At 37.8% G+C, this 23671-nt stretch overlaps 1 protein-coding gene across 2 annotated transcripts in view; it reads left to right on the top strand.

Annotated features, from left to right (window-relative positions):
* Positions 1-10778, top strand: part of BTBD8 (BTB domain containing 8) — a 161638-nt gene extending 150860 nt beyond the window's left edge. For both annotated transcript variants that reach the window (XM_053694007.1, XM_053694004.1), the window contains exons 18-19: positions 6027-8204; positions 9112-10778. In XM_053694007.1, the coding sequence (XP_053549982.1) occupies positions 6027-8204; positions 9112-9557 (2624 nt within the window). In that variant the 3' untranslated portion in view covers positions 9558-10778. The remainder of the gene's footprint in view (positions 1-6026; positions 8205-9111) is intronic.
* Positions 10779-23671: the final 12893 nt, after the last annotated feature.

Below are 23671 nucleotides of genomic sequence, written 5' to 3'. Positions count from 1 at the left end.
TATGTTTGGTGATAAAACTTATTGGGGCCTAGTTTTTTCCACATGGCTGGCTTGAATTTTGCCTAGAAACAGTTCCCTGAGGCTTCCCACTGTTGTAATATGAGTGGGAGGGGCCTATTTTGGCATTTTTTTGCACAGCAAAAATTACAGACACAGACATCCAGCTTCTTCCTGCATGATCCAGGACTTCTCTGAAGGGCTCAAAAGGCTTCAAAAGTCGTATTGAGGGAGGTAAAAAGCCACAGTAGAGCTGTGGCAGTTGTTGTGACTGTTTAAAAAACGTTTTTGTCATTTGTTATTCCGTTTTTGGTATTAAGGGGTTAATCATCCATTTGCAAGTGGGTGCAATGCTCTGCTAACTTATTACATACACTGTAAAAATTTCGTTAGTGTAACTGCATTTTTTCACTGTTATTTCAAAATTTGGGAAAATTTGTGTTTCTTAAAGGCGCAGTAACGTTTTTTATATTGCTTGTAAACTTGTTTTAAAGTGTTTTCCAAGCTTGCTAGTCTCATTGCTAGTCTGTTTAAACATGTCTGACACAGAGGAACCTACTTGTTCATTATGTTTGAAAGCCATGGTGGAGCCCCATAGGAGAATGTGTACTAAATGTATTGATTTCACCTTAAACAGTAAAGATCAGTCTTTATCTATAAAAGAATTATCACCAGAGGGTTCTGTCGAGGGGGAAGTTATGCCGACTAACTCTCCCCACGTGTCAGACCCTTCGCCTCCCGCTCAGGGGACGCACGCTAATATGGCGCCAATTACATCAGGGACGCCCATAGCGATTACCTTGCAGCACATGGCTGCAATCATGAATAATACCCTGTCAGAGGTATTATCTAGATTGCCTGAATTAAGAGGCAAGCGCGATAGCTCTGGGGTTAGGAGAGATACAGAGCGCGCAAATGCTGTTAGAGCCATGTCTGATACTGCGTCACAGTATGCAGAACATGAGGACGGAGAGCTTTAGTCTGTGGGTGACATCTCTGACTCGGGGAAACCTGATTCAGAGATTTCTAATTTTAAATTTGAGCTTGAGAACCTCCGTGTATTGCTTGGGGAGGTATTAGCTGCTCTGAATGACTGTAACACAGTTGCAATTCCAGAGAAATTGTGTAGGATGGATAGATACTATGCGGTGCCGGTGTGTACTGACGTTTTTCCTATACCTAAAAGGCTTACAGAAATTATTAGCAAGGAGTGGGATAGACCCGGTGTGCCCTTTTCCCCACCTCCTATATTTAGAAAAATGTTTCCAATAGACGCCACTACACGGGACTTATGGCAGACGGTCCCTAAGGTGGAGGGAGCAGTTTCTACTTTAGCAAAGCGTACCACTATCCCGTTGAGGACAGTTGTGCTTTTTCAGATACAATGGATAAAAAATTGGAGGGTTACCTTAAGAAAATGTTTATTCAACAAGGTTTTATTTTACAGCCCCTTGCATGCATTGCGCCTGTCACTGCTGCGGCGGCATTCTGGTTTGAGGCCCTGGAAGAGGCCATCCAGACAGCTCCATTGAATGAAATTATTGACAAGCTTAGAACGCTTTAGCTAGCTAACTCATTTGTTTCTGATGCCATTGTTCATTAAACTAACGGCTAAGAATTCCGGATTCGCCATCCAGGCGCGTAGGGCGCTATGGCTTAAATCCTGGTCAGCTGACGTGACTTCAAAGTCTAAATTACTCAACATTCCTTTCAAGGGGCAGACCTTATTCGGGCCTGGCTTGAAGGAAATTATTGCTGACATTACTGGAGGCAAGGGTCATACCCTTCCTCAGGACAGGGCCAAATCAAAGGCCAAACAGTCTAATTTTCGTGCCTTTCGAAATTTCAAGGCAGGAGCAGCATCAACTTCCTCCGCTTCAAAACAAGAGGGAACTGTTGCTCATTCCAGACAGGCCTGGAAACCTAACCAGTCCTGGAACAAGGGCAAGCAGGCCAGAAAGCCTGCTGCTGCCCCCAAGACAGCATGAAGGAACGGCCCCCTATCCGGAAACGGATCTAGTGGGGGGCAGACTTTCTCTCTTCGCCCAGGCGTGGGCAAGAGATGTTCAGGATCCCTGGGCGTTGGAGATCATATCTCAGGGATATCTTCTGGACTTCAAAGCTTCTCCTCCACAAGGGAGATTTCATCTTTCAAGGTTATCAGCAAACCAGATAAAGAAAGAGGCATTCCTAAGCTGTGTGCAAGACCTCCTAGTAATGGGAGTGATCCATCCAGTTCCGCGGATGGAACAAGGACAGGGATTTTATTCAAATCTGTTTGTGGTTCCCAAGAAAGAGGGAACCTTCAGACCAATCTTGGATCTAAAGATCTTAAACAAATTCCTCAGAGTTCCATCATTCAAAATAGAAACTATTCGGACCAACCTACCCATGATCCAAGAGGGTCAGTACATGACCACAGTGGACTTAAAGGATGCCTACCTTCACATACCGATTCACAAAGATCATCATCGGTTCCTAAGGTTTGCCTTTCTAGACAGGCATTACCAATTTGTAGCTCTTCCCTTCTGGTTGGCCACTGCCCCGAGAATTTTTACAAAGGTTCTGGGCTCACTTCTGGCGGTTCTAAGACCGCGAGGCATAGCGGTGGCTCCGTATCTAGACGACATCCTGATACAGGCGTCAAGCTTTCAAATTGCCAAGTCTCATACAGAGATAGTTCTGGCATTTCTGAGGTCGCATGGGTGGAAAGTGAACGTGGAAAAGAGTTCTCTATCACCACTCACAAGAGTCTCCTTCCTAGGGACTCTTATAGATTCTGTAGAGATGAAAATTTACCTGATGGAGTCCAGGTTATCAAAACTTCTAAATGCTTGCCGTGTCCTTCATTCCATTCCAAGCCTGTCAGTGGCTCAGAGCATGGAAGTAATCGGCTTAGTGGTAGCGGCAATGGACATAGTGCCATTTGCGCGCCTGCATCTCAGACCGCTGCAATTATGCATGCTAAGTCAGTGGAATGGGGATTACTCGGATTTGTCCCCTCTACTAAATCTGGATCAAGAGACCAGAGATTCTCTTTTCTGGTGGCTTTCTCGGGTTCATCTGTCCAAGGGTATGACCTTTCGCAGGCCAGATTGGACGATTGTAACAACAGATGCCAGCCTTCTAGGTTGGGGCGCAGTCTGGAACTCCCTGAAGGCTCAGGGATCGTGGACTCAGGAGGAGAAACTCCTCCCAATAAATATTCTGGAGTTAAGAGCAATATACAAGGCTCTTCTAGCTTGGCCTCAGTTAGCAACACTGAGGTTCATCAGATTTCAGTCGGACAACATCACGACTGTGGCTTACATCAACCATCAAGGGGGAACCAGGAGTTCCCTAGCGATTTTAGAAGTCTCAAAGATAATTCGCTGGGCAGAGTCTCACTCTTGCCACCTGTCAGCGATCCACATCCCAGGCGTAGAGAACTGGGAGGCGGATTTTCTAAGTCTTCAGACTTTTCATCCGGGGGAGTGGGAACTCCATCTGGAGGTGTTTGCTCAACTGGTCCATCGTTGGGGCAAACCAGAACTGGATCTCATGGCGTCTCGCCAGAACGCCAAGCTTCCTTGTTACGGATCCAGGTCCCGGGACCCGGGAGCAACGCTGATAGATGCTCTAGCAGCTCCTTGGTTCTTCAACCTGGCCTATGTGTTTCCACCGTTTCCTCTGCTCCCTCGACTGATTGCCAAAATCAAACAGGAGAGAGCATTGGTGATTCTGATAGCGCCTGCGTGGCCACACAGGACCTGGTATGCAGACCTAGTGGACATGTCATCTCTTCCACCATGGACTCTGCCTCTGAGGCAGGACCTTCTAATACAAGGTCCTTTCAATCATCCGAATCTAATTTCTCTGAGACTGACTGCATGGAGATTGAACGCTTGATTCTATCAAGGCGTGGCTTCTCCGAGTCAGTCATTGATACCTTAATACAGGCACGAAAGCCTGTCACCAGGAAAATCTACCATAAGATATGGCGTAAATATCTTTATTGGTGTGAATCCAAGAGTTACTCATGGAGTAAAGTTAGGATTCCTAGGATATTGTCCTTTCTCCAAGAGGGTTTGGACAAAGGCTTATCAGCTAGTTCTTTAAAAGGACAGATCTCTGCTCTATCTATTCTTTTGCACAAGCGTCTGGCAGAAGTTCCAGACGTCCAGGCATTTTGTCAGGCTTTGGTTAGGATTAAGCCTGTGTTTTTAAACTGTTGCTCCCCCGTGGAGCTTAAACTTGGTTCTTCAGGGAGTTCCGTTTGAACCCCTTCATTCCATTGATATTAAACTTTTATCTTGGAAAGTTCTGTTTTTGATGGCTATTTCCTCGGCTCGAAGAGTATCTGAGTTATCTGCCTTACATTGTGATTCTCCTTATCTGATTTTTCATTCAGACAAGGTAGTTCTGCGTACCAAACCTGGGTTTTTACCTAAGGTGGTTTCTAACAGGAATATCAATCAAGAGATGTGTGTCCTAATCCTTCTTCAAAGAAGGAATGTCTTTTGCATAATCTGGACGTAGTCCGTGCCTTGAAGTTTTACTTACAGGCTACTAAAGATTTTCGTCAAACATCTGCCCTGTTTGTCGTTTACTCTGGACAGAGGAGAGGTCAAAAAGCTTCGGCAACCTCTCTCTCATAATACGCTTAGCCTATGAGACTGCTGGACAGCAGCCCCCTGAAAGGATTACAGCTCATTCTACTAGAGCTGTGGCTTCCACCTGGGCCTTTAAAAATGAGGCCTCTGTTGAACAGATTTGCAAGGCTGCGACTTGGTCTTCGCTTCACACCTTTTCAAAATTTTACAAATTTGACACTTTTTTGCTTCTTCGGAGGCTATTTTTGGGAGAAAGGTTCTACAGGCAGTGGTTCCTGCCTTGTCCCTCCCATCATCTGTGTACTTTAGCTTTGGTATTGGTATCCCACAAGTAATGGATGATCCGTGGACTGGATACACTTAACAAGAGAAAACATAATTTATGCTTACCTGATAAATTTATTTCTCTTGTAGTGTATCCAGTCCACGGCCCGCCCTGTCCTTTTAAGGCAGATCTAAAATTTAATTAAACTACAGTCACCACTGCACCCTATGGTTTCTCCTTTCTCGTCTTGTTTCGGTCGAATGACTGGATATGGCAGTGAGGGGAGGAGCTATATAGCAGCTCTGCTGTGGGTGATCCTCTTGCAACTTCCTGTTGGGAAGGAGAATATCCCACAAGTAATGGAGGATCCGTGGACTGGATATGCTACAAGAGAAATAAATTTATCAGGTAAGCATAAATTATGTTTTTCTTCTGTGACGTTTTCTTTTTCCTCCAGTTGAAATCCTGGCCGTTAGGCGACCAGGACTTTAGCTAATCCGCCCACTTTATAGCGCAAGCTATTTTTCTGCCTTGCAAAGTAAAAGCGCACTCCCGTGTAACGCATGGGCGTCGATCATACTAGGGAATCCCATCTAATACTTTATTTTGAATGCTCATTTGGTCAAGGGGATCACGATTGCAGTGCAACAATAGCAACACAGCTCTCTAGCACAATAGTAAACAATGAATAGCGTGCTTCATTGTTTACATTGTGACGGAGAGATTAGACTTGCGCATGCGCACAGCTTACTGCCTAGATGCGGACGTAGAGAGCAGGTGGGACCGCTCCCTACATTATACATATATTAGAGCAGGAAGTACAGCGGGGGAGGAGCAATGCACAGTAACACATATTTTTTTAGATTAGTCCTTTATTATGTAGAAATTATACAAAAAACAAAACAAACTTAGCGACTTTGCTCATAAACATATAGGCTACCTAGATAAGCGCACAAAACGTTGCAACTTTACCATCACTTTAAGGTAACGCTTCTGAAGTTGACCCTCTACCATCAGAAGCTAAATTTCTGCTTTGCAAAGTATTGAGATTTTCACATCAATTCAATTACATTGTGACTGTAAATAGTATTCTTAATTATCCTATCAGCTTTTAAGAAGAAGAATTTGTGACAACAATGTTTTTAATTTTGTTTTTATATATTTATGGCTAGGAACACAAGGAAATGGGACAAATCAGCTGAAGCCTGTAGCTTCTGCAAAACAAACAGAAGCAAAAGCAGATGCAAAAGTACTAAATCATTCTACCTCTACGGGCAAATCTGAACCATTGCTTAAAAAGAATGGAAAAGCACCATGTAGCTCAGCAAATAAAACTAATGCAAAACCACCAGTGCCCAGTTCTAGGCATAATATAAATGCCACAAAAGGCTCCACTGCAAACCATAAAGAACTCAAACAGAAAGCAACAAATGGTCCACATTCTTCAAAAGCTTCAAACCTAAATCATAGACAGGAACAAAAGAGTTCACCTGCTGCACTTAAAAACAGCCATAGCCAACTTGCATCAGGTTCAGACCTGGAATTCTGTGACACTAAAAAGAGCCTTGAGTCACAAAAAAATGAATGTAATCAAGCACACTGTAGTCCGTTGCCAGATCTTTCAGGAAGCCTTAAGCATCATGTTTCAGAGAATGCAGAATTGGCTGCATATGAAAGTGGTCAGGAAAATGTAATATGTCATGAAGATTGTAAGCTTGAGAAGCCTAATTCAGAGCAAATCCCCTTTACTGCAACTGTAGAAGATAATCAGGAAGAAGCAACATACCACAGTGTTACCACTGATGAAGTACACATTATTTCAAGTATATCAGGAGATCAAAAACCAGAAGGCAAAAATATTTGTGATTCTGAGAATTCTAATAAGTGTGCTGATAGTTCAAGTGAAAGTGAACTGTGTTCTATAAAAGAAGTGAATAGAAGTACTAAGCAAAAAGACTCACTCGATCTAAGTGATGTTTCATTTAAATGCCCTGCCTATTCTAACAGTACTATGCACAATTTTGATAAAGCTGCTGATCATTGCCTCCAAAGTGGCCCTACTAGCCAATCTGCACTGAATAGTAGTGAACATTTTATGAACTGTATATCTGAAAATCAAGTTTCAGAACTTCCTACTGATAGGGCCATTACAGAGACCATAGAAAGGCATGAAAACTCTGAAATGCATTTTGTAGGTCTTTGGAATAAATGCTCAGGTACCTTTGAAAGAGAGAGTCCAGAATCTGAGAGTGGAAGTGCAAGCACATCCTCTGATGATATCAAACCAAGATCAGAAGATTATGATGCTGGTGGATCTCAGGATGACGATGGCTCAAATGAAAGAGGAATCTCTAAGTGTAGCACTATGCGGTGCCATGATTTTCTTGGAAGAAGCAGTAGTGACACAAGCACCCCAGAAGAGCTTAAAGGTTATGACGGTAATTTAAGAATTGATGTAAAAATGAAAAAAGAAAATCACACTGACTTATTTCGTGTCAACTCTACAAGTGATGATGAAGGACCAAGAAAAAGGCCAGATAAATGGTTCCAGAGAGAGGCGCCCAAGCAAAGCATTAATCAAAAACCAGTTTGTTCCAATGTACAGTTTCCTGCAGAAACTGAACATCTTTCTTCATCTGCAGACGAAACGGAAGATGAACGATCAGAGGCGGAAAATGCAGCAGAAAAAAGTGTATCGGATGTTGCATCACAACCTTTCCAAGGAATTGTAAATCTCGCATTTGATGACACCACTGAACTTGACAATGAAGGCCAACCAATTTCTGGTAATAAAAAATATATGAGATCAGTGTTGCTTTCTGTGGATGAATGTGAAGAACTAGGATCTGATGAGGGAGAACCATACACTTCACAAGGACATAATGTAGATCCTACAACACCTTCTGACGTGTTTGAAACCATCTCTAATAAGTCTTCCAAACAAAAGAAATCGGGAAAAGCAAGTGGCTGTGAAGAGTTTAAATTACAAAATGGAAGCAACTCCTCATTGAAAGAACAACATGGCATAATTTTAGATCAAGATGATTACAGCAAAGAGTTGCTGGAAAAACGAGCAACTGGAGAACCCCTCTCATTAGATGCTCCAATTAAGGGTCAAGACAATACAGAATCTGGTATCTGCAAGGGCTACAGCAAGCATCCAGAAAATGAATTTAAATCGCACACAAGACCGTGTCATTTGGAACTTTACACAACAGACTCCCCTTCTGATACACAATTAGTCAGCAATGCTAAAACTATAAAGCCTTTTATGAGTCAGGGCCAAGGCTATCAAGTGAAAGAAACTCATGCACCACCTACTGAATACTCCAATACTGCTTTACCTGCAGGTAATGAACATTAAATATCAAAAATAAAGAATTTTCATATGTAACAAATCATTATTCTTTTGATTATACAGCTATAATTCTACTACAGTATTACTATAAATGGTTTAATTTCTTTATGTGCTGTATAAGAGGTTTTCAGATGCATAATAGGACTTCTGAAATATTTAAAATATATTTTGTATAGATAGGTTTGTCATCAATCAAATGAACTGTAATTGATATTATATTCACATTATTGCAGATATCTTAAAAATTTAATATATATAAATTATCAAAATTCAGGATTGCCGGTTCGCTTTTTTTTTCTTTTTCAAAGCGGATTACCAGTATATTATATATAAATAAATTTGTATGTGTATATACATACTGCAGTTTTAATATACAGTTTAAAATTAATAAACGGATGTTCTATAAATCCCTCTAATAGATATAATAGACTGATATATCTATAATTTCTTCAATAATTCTTTGTTTTTGATATTAATATTACTTTTTTTTTTGCTGTTAGTGATACTTGCATGTATAGAATATATCTAAAACAGAGCTTGCATATTTAAAATAAGCCTATTCCTTTTAATAGGATGAGTCTAAATTGAAATAAGGGATATCATTTTGTTTATTATTTTGGTGTTTAGTTTGTATATGTCTACATTAATGACTCATTTTCTGTATCAGAAATTCTATAATTATTTTACAATTTGCCTACAATTGCTTGCGTCTTTACTGCTCCATCTTTGTTTTTAAAGTGATTTTTATTTGTAGATTTAACTGTTTAGAAATGTATTGTTTCGTCTTGTCTGTATACTTACTGTTTTTAATTACCTCACTGATAGTTTGTTCGCCTTCAGTGCTGGTAGTGGGATGAGCGGAACTATTTTACAATGTGCAGTATTATGAATTATTTCAGGACACATAGATGATTTTGACTCATTGGCAAAAACCTGCATGTATGACCTTCGTCCTTCAAAATCCCTTTCTCCTATATATGAGGTGGATCCCGGAGAAGGAATTGAGCAGAAAAGGAAGACGGAAGATAATAGTATGGATTTTGATTTTGAAGAACAACAATTTGTAGAAAGAGACTGGATTCTATTAAGACAACTCTTAGCTGATCACAGCTCTGATGTTGATATTATAAACTCGGTCCCTGAAGACCTCAGCTTAGCACAATATCTAATAAATCAGACATTACTTTTAGCTAGAGAAAACTCCAGATCTCAGGATAAATCACATACTGAATTGGTGTCTCCTTTTGATGACTCCACAAATCTCACAATGACCAGCTTTTCCCCTGATGACTGTTCTTCCCCCCATGGAGAATGGACAATTCTGGAACTAGAAACTCATCATTGATCAAACTTGTTTGCAATCTTTTGTTAAATTTGTTGCATTCACTAATTATTGCTAAATTTGGCAGTGCAATATTTAACTTGCTTTTTTTTTTCTTCGATGAGTTGTAATAGTTGAACCAGAGGCTGTCAAAATTTATTTCAAATGTAGAATCCAATAAGAATTTTTATTTTTACCACTAATGTTCAGGAGCTAAAGAATGATATTTATAGAGTTTTATATATGAAGGAAAGTCCTATAAGTTAGGCATCAAACGTTAAATTCTAGGAACGATTCCTAGATTTTTGTCACACACTGTGTTAAATGGTCCAATATTTTTTTCAGCTTTCTTAAAGGGACAGAACCCCCCCCACACAATTTTATTTCATGATTTAGATAGAACATACATTTTTAAACAAATTTACAATTTACTTCTATTATCAAATTTGCTTAATTATCTTGTTATCCTTTGCCAAGGGAACAGCATTGCACTACCGGCAGCTAGCTGAACACATCTAGTTAGCCAATCACAAGAGACATAAGTGTGTGGGCACCAATCAGACGCTAGCTCCCACTAGAGTAGAATATGTGTGTATTCAAGGAATTCCAAGAGAACAAAACAAATTTGAAAATAGAAGTGAATTCAAAAGTGGCTTAAAATGACATGCTCTATCTGACTCATTTAATTTTAATTTTGACTTTCCTATCCCTTTTAAAAGCATATAATATTTTTACATTTCCAATAAACATCTTCACATCTTACTCCACTGGTAATTTAATTTCTGGACAGATTATTTTAAATATGACCTATCACCAGACTATGATTTGTTGTCATTTACATGACACAGTTGACACTTGCCATTGGAACAAATGTTAATTAACCTTCCAAATATTTTTTTTCTTGATTCCTAATTACCCCAATTAAAAGAATGAGGCAATTTGGCATCTTTACTTAGAAAGACAGTTAGATCCACTAATTCTGTAATAGTTTTATTTATATAATGATCTTGAAAGTCATATTTAAAATAATCTAGTTGAACCACAGCACTTAAACTAGTCCAGGAAACAACATGACTATCTATTCCACTATACCAATTTGTTTAAAAATCTTAAGATTGCAAATATCAGGATATTCTTTTTTAACTTTTTTATTTTAACTTTGTAATGATTGCTTGAGCAAGATCTGGGCATGTGATTTTCTTGTGGTGCTTGGTAATAAAATGGTTTGTCAAAAAGTAAATCAAATTGTAACTTTTTTTTTTTTTTTAAATTTTCCTCATTCCAACTAGTCAATAAAGTTTTTTTTGTGTTTTTTTTATGTTTGGATTGTACGTGAATGTTTTATGATTATCAACAATTAAAAGAAATTAAAAAAAAAAAAAAGTCAATAACAAAATATGTAAAAATAAAATACTGAGACAAATAAGATACAAAAGTTGTAGACCACGTATTAGTAGTTTCTAAACGTTGAGGTTATGAATAGTAAATCTTATTGAAACCTTTTTCTTTCATGATTTAGATAGAGAATACAATTTTAAAAATGTTCCAATCTACTTCTATTATTTAATTTGCTTCATTCTCTTGTTATCCTTTGCTGAAAAGTTTATCTAGGAAAGCTCTGGAGCAGCAAAGAACCTAGGTTCTAGCTGTTGATTGGTGGCTGCATATATATTTGCATACAAAGAGAGAAGCGCTCTACCAGGAACGAACAACAGCTCAGTGGCTTGTTCTATGGCGATTTAACACCCAGGAGCAGCCTCTTTTAGACCAGTGTGCTTTTCACAGAGGAAAACTTTCCTAAAGTATATCAGTCTGATCCCGCCAAGTAAGGTCAGTCCAGCCCCGAAATACCAGGCTATTCTCCTCTGCACAAGGAACATGACAACCCCAGACGATCGTTTTCGGCTTCCTATGGGCCTCGTCAGTGAGGTGCAGCCACATTCCTCTAAGCACACTGGGCAAGGAGTCCACGTCTGGTTTCCCCCATTACCCATAGGGAGACCTCCCTAGGGTCATATATATAGGGAGACCTCCCTAGGCTGCATATAATATATACCGATTGTCATTGGCTCACCCATGTGCTTATTTCGAACCCGGTAGTGCATTGTTGCTCCTTCAACAAATGATACCAGGAGAATGAAACAAATTATATAATAGAAGTAAATTAGAAAGTTGTTTAAAATTGTATTCTCTATCTGAATCATGAAATAAAACTTTTTGGATTTCATGTCCCTTTTTAAATGTGCACAGTTTATAGAAATTACCAGAATAAGTGTATATTAAAGAGACTTTAAAAAACAAAATGCATAGACTGAAACGTTATCACTGTAGATGAGATGGATATTGGGGAATGTCCAAAAACTAGTAATTTAGAGTTGTGCAGCCTTATAGCGACCGTAAACACCTTACACGATTCTTCTGCAGCCTTACAATAAGGTAACACATACTGTAGTTGGTGACTTTGACAATGTTTTAATGCATGAATAACTTGTTTGCTGCTTTTGTTTTTCAGTAACCAAACTCCACCCACTGCTTGTATTATCTGGAGGAGCCAATCAGAACTGGAGTTGGCCAGAGTCATTTTGTCAGAATTGGGAAAACTCTTAATTTTCAGGCTTAAAGGGACACGACACCCAAACATTTTCTTTCGAGATTCAGATAGAGCATATCATTTTAAACAACTTTCCAATTTACTTCTATTATCTAATTTGCTTTGTTCTCTTGGTATTCTTTGTTGGGAGCTAGCTGCTGATTGGTGGCTTCAAATATATGCCTCTTTTTATTGGCTTACCAATATGTTCAGCTATCTCCCAGTAGTGCATTGCTGCTCCTTCAATAAAGTAACTAAAGTTGTTTAAAATTATATGCTCTATCTGAATCATGAAAGAAATTTTTTGGGTTTCATGTCCCTTTAAAGACCAAGGATGTGTCAGGCACGTCTTACAAAAAGTGTCAGTTAATGACCAAGTACGTGTCTGACACTTCCTCTGGGGTTTAAAGAGCTGGTGATCACTTCCAGACGCTTTCAGGGTATTGCAGTGATGCCAATGATATTGAGGCAACACTGCAATACCCTTTTTTTACCCACCGATGCAGAGAGGGCCATCGATGGTGCTGATCGTTGATGGGTGGGCAGCCCATCGTTGGTTAAGTTCCGGATCCTGTTGGGCTAGAGTGCGTGGGGGGTGCGTTTGAAGAAAATTTGGGTTTTATTTATTTAACAAAAAAGGCATATTTTTTTTAACAAACTGGGTACTGGCAGGACCTAAGATGGCGGCAACTAGGTGGAGGGGGGAGGGTTAGAGAGCTGTTTTGGGGGGGATCAGGGAGGTTGGGGGCTAAGGGGGATCCTACACTGCAGAATAACTATAAAAAAAATCCTTTTATTTTAGTACTGGCAGACTGCGCAGCGACATTTAAGCGGCCTTCTAATTACCAAAAAGCAATGCCAAAGCCATATAGGTCTGCTATTTCTGAACAAAGGCGATCCCAGAGAAGCATTTACAACCATATGTGCCATAATTGCACAAGCTGTTTATAAATAATTTTAGTGAAAAACCTAGTTTGTGAAAAAGTGAAAGTTTTTTTTTTTTTTATTTTTATTTTTTTATTTGATTGCATTTGGCGGTGAAATGGTGTCATGAAATGTACCAACATGGGCCTAGATCAATACTTTGGGTTGTCCACTACACTAAAGCTAAAATTAACCCTACAAGCTGCCTAATTAACTCCTTCACTGCTGGGCATAATACACATGTGGTGCGCAGCGGCATTTGCAGCCTTCTAATTACTAGAAAGCAATGCCAAAGCCATAAATGTCTCCTATTTCTGAACAAAGGGGAGAAGCATTTACAACCATTTGTGCCATGATTGCACAAGCTGTTTTTAAATTAGTTTAATGAGAAACCTAAAGTTTGTGAAAAAGTGATCGATTTTTTTTTATTTTATTTGATTGCATTTGGCGGTGAAATGGTGGCACGAAATATACCAAAATGGGCCTAGATCAATACTTTGGGTTGTCTACTAAAAAAAAATATGTACATATCAAGGGATATTCAAGGATTCCTGACAGATATTAGTGTTGCAATGTAACTATCGCTAATTTTGAAAAGAAAAAAAAAAATGGTTTGGAAATAGCAAAGTGCTACTTGTATTTATTGCCCTATAACTTGCAAAAAAAACAAAGAACATGTAAATATTGGGTATTTCTAAACTCATGACAAAATTTAGAAACTATTTAGCATGGGTGTTTGGTGGTTGTAGATGTGTAACAGATTTTGGGGTTCAAAGTTAGAAAAAGTGTGTTGTTTTTCCATGTTTTCATCATATTATATAAAAAAAATTTATAGTAAATTATAAGATATGTTGAAAATAATGTTATCTTTAGAAAGTCCGTTTAATGGCGAGAAAAACGGTATATAATATGTGTGGGTACACTAAACGAGTAAGAGAAAAATTACAGCTAAACACAAAAACCGCAGAAATGTAAAAATAGCCTTGGTCCCAAACTGACAGAAAATGGAAAAATGGTCTTGTCACTAAGGGGTTAAATTAAAAGGAAGTGGGGCAAAATAAAATAGTAAAAGTATATTGCAAGCTTGTTTTACTACACATAACTAAACATTGTACAAAGTGTTTACTGTCCCTTTTAATAATCTAGAAATGTAGGTGCAGCCCATAATATGCAAATAAAATGCCTTGTTGGCCACACTTATTTAGAGGACAATGCTGTCACTAGTCCTGATCAGAGCGGAGGAGGAACTGTTAACATTTTTAGAGCTGCTTAATAGTGGATTTCCTAAAGTTCACACTGAGTGGGTACATTTTCAAACCTGTTGATATGCAGTACAGAAAACCATGGTCTTTTCTCAGCAAGGTTTAATTTCCAATAGATTTTAAAGGAACATTCAACCCTAAAATTGTTATTGTTTAAAAAGATAGACAACGCCTTTACTACCCATTCCCCAGCTTTGCGCAACCAACATTGTTATATTAATATACTTTATAACATTTATACCTCTAAATTTCTGCCTGTTTCTAAGCAACTACAGACAGCTTCTTATCACATGCTTTTTTATTTGCTTTTCACAACAGGTGACTGCTAGTTCATGTGAGCCATATAAATAACATTGTGCTCACACCTGTGGGTTGTGCACAACACAGCTAAAATGAAAGTCAATAGATAATAAAAAGTCATGTGATCAGGGGGCTGTCAGAAGAGGCTTAGATACAAGGTAATCACAGAGATGAAAAGTATATTAATATAACTGTTGGTTATGCAAAGCTGGGGAATGGGTAATAAAGGGATTATCTTTTTAAACAATGCAAAATCTAGAGTTGACTGTCCCTTTAAGTGTAAGGGCTCCATGTATTAAGCTGTGAATTCTGCTATGGAGCCCATGCGGAGAAGGCTTGCTCATGTGAGCCTACTTTCCACAAAGTAAGAGCAGTGGTCATCCGACCGCTATTTCTTACCATTTACGCCACCTCTAAAATTACATGCTCTAATCCATTAGAACATGTAATTTAAACTAGCGACCCTGCACTACTATGCGTTTATCCCCTGCAAAGGGGTTAAACAGTAGAAGTACCAATTGTGACACACAGAGCACTGCTGGTACCAAACAGAATCTAATCAGGAGCATTAGTTACACATATAACTAGCACTGCTCATTGAATCAGCAGCGGTTTCCGCCCAGGACCAGTAGTGGGGTTAAAAATGCAGAAGTGCGGGGTCGCTAAACTTAAAATGACATGCTCTATCGAATTAGAGCCCAGTTATAGAGCCGATGTTCTGTCGATTTTTTGCTACCCTCTCATTGTGCATGTGCACACATTACGTCACTTTATTCCACATGTATTGTAAAGCATGTGTGGAATGTGGTGATGTATGTGTGCTCATGCGCACGGAGAGAGGTAGCAAAATTTCTACTATTTGTCTGCTCACCGCACGCACCCTCGATATGTAAATAAAATTAACTACCCAGTTTCTCCAATAGTAATTTTCAGCTCCATATATCATCATAATTAAAGGTTACTCCTAAATTCATTAACTTACAGTTAATGAATTTAGGAGTAACATTTAATGGTGATGATATTTGGAGCTGCAAATACATATCAAGGGTGCATGCGCAGACAAAGCATTAAGATTTGTTATCTACACATCAAATTTTGCTACCCCTCTCAGTGCGCATGAGTGCACATACGACAGCACATTCCACACATGCTTTACAACATGTGGAATGCTGTGACGTAATGTGTGCGCATGCGCAATGAGAGGGTAGCAAAAATCAACAGAACACTGGCCCTTGTTTATGTGTCTATATGTATATTAAAGGGACAGTCTACACTAGAATTTTTATTGTTTTAAAAGATAATCCCTTTTTTACCCATTACCCAGTTTTGCATAACCAACACAGTTATATTTATATATTTTTTACCTCTGTGATTATCTTGTATCTAAGCCTCTGCAAACTGCCCCTTTATTTCAGTTCTTTTGACAGACTTGCAGTTTAGCCAATCAGTGATAGCTCCCAGGTAACTTCACGTGCATGAGCACAGTGTTATCTATATGAAATACATGAACTATCACCCTCTAGTGGTGAAAAACCTGTTAAAATGCATTCTTAAGAGGAGGCCTTCAAGGTCTAAGAAATTAGCATATGAACCTCCTAGGTTAAGCTTTCAACTAAGAATACCAAGAGAACAAAGCAAAATTGGTGATAAAAGAAAATTGTTTAAAATTACATTCTCTATCTGAATCATGAAAGTTTGTTTTGGACTAGACTATCCCCTTTAAGTTTAATATGTACATTGAAACTAACACGGAAAGTGAATAGTAAATAAATTAATAAAAAATCCCACCACCTTAGTTGGAAGTATTGTGCTAGAGTAACTTTATGCATTTTCATTATCTGACAGGGATAATTTTAGTGTAAACTCTAATTAGAACTATTACTGGTGGTAAATCAGTGTGCTAAATGGCTTTCTGTTCTGCTATGTTATAATGTTGTGTACACCATACTAATGTGCTTGCTATACTATTGACTTGAATAGCAGGACAAAAATGCAAGCAGTGTGGGTTGCATGTTAGCTGTTTAACGCTCTATAATGTTTGTGATTTTGTGCTTTAAAGGGATAGGAAAGTCAAAATTAAACTTGCAGGATTCGGATAGAGCAGGTCATTTTAAGACACTTTTATATTCACTTTTATTTTCAAATGTGCTTCGTTCTCTTAGTATCCCTTGTTAAACAATGAATATGCACATATCATACACTAGTGGGAGCTGCTGCTAATTGGTGCCTGCACACATTTGTCTCTTGTGATTGGCTAAATAGATATTGTCAGCTTCCTGTCAGTAGTGCAATGCTGTCCCTTCAGCAATGGATAACAAGAGAATGAAGAAAATTTGATAATAGAATTAAACTGGAAAGTTGTTTAAAATTGTATGTTCTATCTGAATCATAAAAGAAAATGTTGGGGTTTACAATCCCTTTAACTGTAATCTAGATGATAGTTTTCAGTACCCAAGACATTAATTAACTCCCTTATACTGACAGACATTGAGGATAAATGTTAGACAAACAAGGTCTTAAAGGGATGTTGAACAGTCTGTTTCATTGCTGACATAAAAAAGCACTTGTACTTAAATACATACTATACTAAGCCCAGATTTTTTTTTCATGATTCAGATAGAGGATACAAATTGAATCAATTTTCTAATTTACTCCTATTATCAATTTTTCTTTTTCTTGCTATCTTTATTTGATAAGCAGGAATGTAACGCTTAAGACCCAGCACATTTTTGGTTCACCACCTGGGTAGCGCTTGCTGATTGGTGACTACTATCTAGAAAGAAAATCTTATGCATAGGGTGTAAGCAATGATGGGACAAATTCTGAAAGCCAAATTCAGATCTTAGAGAGACGGATTGTAATATCAGAAAATATGATGGATAATTTCTAATGCTCAATAGAAGTGCTGAACATTAGGGGGGCAACCATCTTTCACTGAAAAAATAACAAACTAAACACATCTGTCCACATCCTCTTGTAGAAATCACGTAGTCTGCATGAACTATAAAATGCTTAGACTATGTACCTCGCCATTTGGAGAAAATAGCCCAAACACAGAGCAAAGTATTAACGAATACCATCAATGAGCTTTCATAAGGGAAAACAATCTCCATTTTTTCATTTACAATGTAATAGAATTCAATGGGCACAGTAGGTGAAACACTTTTATAAAGGATATCGCTTCCAAATGATTCATAGTTTTGGATCTGATCAAAAATGTTTTAGGGCTGCATATGTGTATTGCACCTTAAGAGAGTCTGTAAGGTAAGTCCCTAATGATGATCATCATATTGTACCATTTGGATCTTGTGGTTTAAGTTTGAAAGGACTTTTCTTTGTATTAGATGGCAAATCTGGTACTGTTGAAAAATGCAGTACTGTCCCGGATCATTAAGTAAAGTAAGGGACTGGTATTCTGAGTGGTTATACGTTTGGTTGGTCGGCATAATGTGTGAGCTGCGCAGATGTGTCCTCTAGTTTAGCCGGGGGAGCGCGCTTTTCTCTTGTGAGTTAACTTTCTACTCGAAAACAGTATAGGACCCTCCACACTATTGCTCTTGGGAAATGACTATTCTCTAGCAAAGATCTGTCACTATCACACTGTGTTGTCAAGTCATCTCCCAAGTCGATCACAATGTTTACTAAACGCTTGGGGATGTGGTTCATAGAGTAATTCTCAAGGGAAACCTGTGGTAGCCCAGAGAACCTCCCTAATGGAGACAATTAAAGGGACACTGAACCCAATTTTTTTCTTTCGTGATTCAGATAGAGCATGCAATTGTAAACAACTTTCTAATTTACTCCTATTATCAATTTTTCCTCGTTCTCTTGCTATCTTTATTTGGAAAAAGAAACCCTGGACAGACGTTTATTAGTGGATGAATTTATTCACCAATCAGCAAGAACAACCCAGGTTCACCAAAAATGGGCCAGCATCTAAACTTACATTCTTGCTTTTCAAATAAAGATACCAAGAGAATGAAGAACATTTGTTAATAGGAGTAAATTAGAGCATGCAATTTTAAGCAACTTTCTAACTGAATCACAAAAGAAGAAATTTGGGTTTAGTGTCCCTTTAAGTAGTCTCAGTTTTTAGCATTTACAGCCATTACCATCAATCTGCGGAAGATAAACTAGCTTTTTTTTCGGTTTTAGGTAGCGCTGTCTTTAATAAAAAAAAATTTAACCCTCTACATCAAAAGGGTCAATTGGTCTATCAAAATTTCCTTGTTTATAACCTACTCTATTAAAGGGAACTTAAACCCCAATTTTTTCTTTAATGATTCCGATAGAGCATGCAATTTTGAGTAACTTTCTAATTTACTCCTATTATCAATGTTTCTTTGTTCTCTTGGCATCTTTATTTGAAAAGCAGGATATTAAGCTTAGGAGCCGGTCCATTTTTGGTTCAGCGCCTGGTTAGCGCTTCCTGATTGGTGTAGCCACTAAACAGGATGCTGAACCAAAAATGGGACGACTCCTAAACTTAAATTATTTATTTTTCAAATAAAGATAGCAAGAGAACTAAGAAAAATTGATAATAGAAGTAAATTAGAAGGTTGCTTAAAATGGCACACTCTATTTGAATCGTGAAAGCCAAAATTGGGGTTTAATATCCCTTTAAATATTAGAACAATCTCGATTTCTTTGGGCCATAGACGGTGAACTGCCTCACAATGGGGAGTTGCATACATTTATATAATGTATTTTACCTATTCGGTCCATAGAAAATGCCCAGATACTTGTGAAAATATGAACACAATTCACATTTTATGTATATGATTTATTACAACTCAGATTTGGCTACTAATTTTACCATAATCTTTGAATCAAGAAATGCTCTATTAAAATATTTATATTCACAAAGCACCAGTTATAGTTATCTTAGGGTTATTGTTGGCTAGACTGAAATATTTTTACAAAGCAATAATGTGGACTTATATGTTTAATCTATATTGTAGTGTATTAGTTCCTCTTTAAAGGGACAGTCAAGTCCAAAAAAAATCTTTCATGATTTAAATAGGGCATGTCATTTTAAACAGCTTTCTAATTTACTTTCTTTGCCAATTTTGCTTTGTTCTTTTGGTTTTCTTAGTTGAAAGCTAAATCTAGGAGGTTTATATGCTAATTTCTTAGACCTTGAAGGCCGCCTCTAATCTGAAAGCATTTTGACAGTTTTGCACCACTAGAGGGCATTAGTTCATGTGTGTTTCATATAGATAACATTGAGCTCTTGCATGTGAATTTACTGAGGAGTGAGCACTGATTGGCTAAAATGCAAGTCTGTCAAAGGAACTGAAATAAGGGGGCAGTCTGCAGAGGCTTAGATACAAGGTAATCACAGAGGTAAAACGTGTATTATTATAACTGTGTTTGTTATGCAAAACTGGGGAATGGGTAATAAAGGGATTATCTATATTTTTAAACAACAACAATTCTGGTGTTGACTGTCCATTTAAATGCAAATTCAGTGGCTATATGACCAACCCTATTTAAAACATATTGTAACATTATTAGTGCCCTTAGTACTTCCCTATCCAGGGCCGTTATCTCTGCATGCCCTCTGGCTCCAGGAAGAGTGTACTAGTATCTTTGATCTAAACCCACTGCTCTTCAGTTTCCGCTATAACCTACGGTTCAGTTTTGCAGGACCACAGTTAAAGGGATAGCAAACACCAAAAATTTTATTATTTAAAAAGATAGATAATCCCTTTATTTACCATTCTCCAGTTTTTTTAACCAACACTATTATATTAATATACTTTTTACCCCTGTAATTACCTTGTATCTAAGCTTCTGCAGACTGCCTCCTTATCGCAGATCTTTTGACAGACTTGCATTTCAGGCAATTAGACAAATGACTCTTAAATAACTCCACTTGTGTGAGCACAATGTTTTTTATATGAAACACATTAACAAATGCCCTCTAGCTGTGCAAAACTGTCAAATGCATTCAGATAAGAGGCACCTTCAAGGGCTTATAAATTAGCATATGAGCCTACCTAGGTTTAGCTTTCAACTAAGAATACAAAGAGAACACAGCTAACTTGATGATAAAAGTAAATTTGAAAGTAGTTTGAAGTTACATGCCCTATCTGAATCATAAAAGTTTAATTTGGACTTTACTATCCCTTTAAGCCCTAAATAAAAGTTGTTCCACAATATGAGTAGCTTTGTAATCAAATGGTTGCAGATGTGTGTATGTATTGGGTACTTGTAAAGCGCGGCTTGTGTATGTATTGGGTACTTGTAAAGCGCGGCTAATCACCCGTAAGGTTCTCAAGGCGCTGCTCAATGTATCAACTTTGGAAGGATGAAAGGCTGAGTGGACCTCGCTGGGGATCAAACCTGCAACCCTTGGGTTGCTACAGAGCTCAGCCACAGTGCCTTAGCATGCTGAGCTATCTGTCCGGATGTGTTTGAACAAGTGTACATCATCAAGGGATCATACAGCCTTCTTGTATGCCCATGAGGATACTGGACATATTGTGCTGGTTATTCTTAGGTGGTAGAGGTCTTAAAGGGACATGAAACTCACATTTTTTTTCTTTCATGATTCAAATAAAGAATATAATTTTAAACAAAATTCCAATTTACTTATTTTATCTAATTTGCTTCATTCTTTAGATATCCTTTGTTGATGAAATAGCAATGCAGATGGGTGAGCCAATCATACGAGGCATCTAATCAGCAGCCACCAATCAGCAGCTACTGAGCCTATCTAGATATGCTTTTAAACAAAGGGTATTAAGAGAATGAAGTAAATTAGATAATAGAAGTAAATTGGAAAGTTGTTTAAAATGGCATGCTCTTTCTAAATCATGAAAGAAAGAAAAAAAATGGGTTTCATGTCCCTTTAAGCACTAAGCTTGATATAGTTACTTCCTTGGTTTTATGCCATAGCAGACATTTTGAGACTGGGGAAGGATTAAAAATTCTTCCCTGCTGTGCTCTCAAATGCTGAAGCAGAACAAATCGCATCCAAACTCCGGTATAGATTAAAACAACACGAACATGGTAGAAACTTGTATTGGATATGGCATATGAAAGAGCTGAGTATGATGCATTTCAAGGTGATATATATATAATTAAGGACACGCATGGCGATTTAATGATGCACGCTAGTAGGCGCTTGGGGCAAGCATTGGGACCCTGCTGCTGTAAATAAAATAAAAACAGTACAATGTGCATATTATGTGATGTTAAAAACCTTGTGTCATTGTATGAGGTTAGTCCGCTAAACCCAACGCACGGAAAAAGGTAAACGTAGAATATCGCGTGCACAATAACCTCTTCCCCCCTCTTTTCAATAGAGGGGGGAAAAAAACACCTTACTCACGTGCAGGCATGACCCCATATTCTAAAGTGTGCTAACCCCACATGAAAATATAATTTTTTCACATTCAATTGTTCTTCACATAGAAGAATATCTTCTATTTATTCATAAATACATATTTCTACATATCTGCTGGCAGGAAATAGTGCTGCTATCTAGTTCTCTTGTAGATGGATACAATTCTTGCAAAATTGCTGCTATATATAATAACCACTGTATTCAAAATGTATTCAGTTCTTCTGAAATATATAAACAAATTTTAGTGATCATATTATCTGTACAGTAGCATATCAAAATCAATATGTGAAAAAAGGTGCAATATTTAGCAGTGTAGGGATTTAACCATTGAAAAAGTTTTGAGTATATTTATTTTGTCACCTTTGCTGAAGCGAATTACAAAAACAGGTATAAATAGGCTTCCACAATGATCAAACAATCACTGTGTCGCATTGTCAGGGTTACAGATCCCGCAGTGCACATGCCAGTTCCTTTGGTGTAAGTGTAAAACTAAGTTATGTTATAGGGAAAACTAGCAAACTACACAATAATGGTACAATGCATAATTAAACATTCAATTTTTAGTTTTTCATTTGAGCTTCAGGCTAGCATGGTACCAGTATTTAAAAATATCACCTAGTTGCCTTCCTAGTATATCACTGTCATTTATTCTTCTATCACTAGGCTAAGGAGAGAAATCTGGGTGAGCGAATGGCCCATTAGACAAACTGATATTTATAGTGTATTCTTTCTATAGTTTACATTTATATATAATTTTAAAACACAAATCAGCAAGTTTTTCTTTGATGACTGAAAAAACAGTAGTATATCTCACAGTATATACTGTATGTTAACCTGCATCTTTTTAACAAAATGTTAATGATTTGATGCATAACAAACGCAAGCAATGCATTAAAGGGAGAGGGTACTCATATGTTAAATGGCTTGAAACAGATTAAGTGTGACTATAAAAAGCTGTCTAAAAAATATCATATGAACATCACTAAAAAGAAAACATTTTACCTCAAAATGTCTTCAACTCACACTAGTAAGTGTATATGTACAGTATGTACTGGGGAGCGAAATAAAGTGACTCTACCTGCACATGCCAGATCCACACTCTCTTAGTTGCAAGTCCCACGACTAGCATCCTAATTGGATGCTTAATGTCCCTTTTAAAATGGGGTGTGGCTACTACAAACATTTTTTGAGGTAAAATATCTTCCTTTTTTACATAGATATGATCAGGTCACCAGGTGATATTTCTTTTACAGGAATGCTGCATCACTTTCATGTAATTTAGCATTTGGGTATCATGCCCCTTTAACTATGTTTTTCTTTTGAACATATCTTTATTGTATCTCTTTCATCTGTGTAGAAATTAAATAAAGTTTTGTTTAAAAAAAAAATCTAATTGATGTCACTACTAAATCATTGTGCCCACTACACATATCACAACCAGCAGTTGTTCCCACCAAAACTCTGGACAGCCAATCAGCTCACTTCTGCCAAGATCCTTTTGGGATCAATCTGACTCACAGTGAGGAGGAGTCTTCAATTGCAGCCATTACACTTTGCAGATTGTGAGGTGGTAAAATCTGATTGGTAATCTTGAGATAACCCAAATCATTTGACTTTTAGTGAAAAGCCTAAAGCTCTTGTGACTTTACAAAGGTTAAAGAAGGGAGTTTGACATTGCCACTTACCTCCCCTCAGCCATAAGGTAGCC

This window comes from Bombina bombina, chromosome 10, assembly GCF_027579735.1.
Source record: "Bombina bombina isolate aBomBom1 chromosome 10, aBomBom1.pri, whole genome shotgun sequence".
Taxonomy (NCBI): Eukaryota; Metazoa; Chordata; class Amphibia; order Anura; family Bombinatoridae; genus Bombina; species Bombina bombina.
This window is presented reverse-complemented; position numbering and strand designations above follow the sequence as displayed.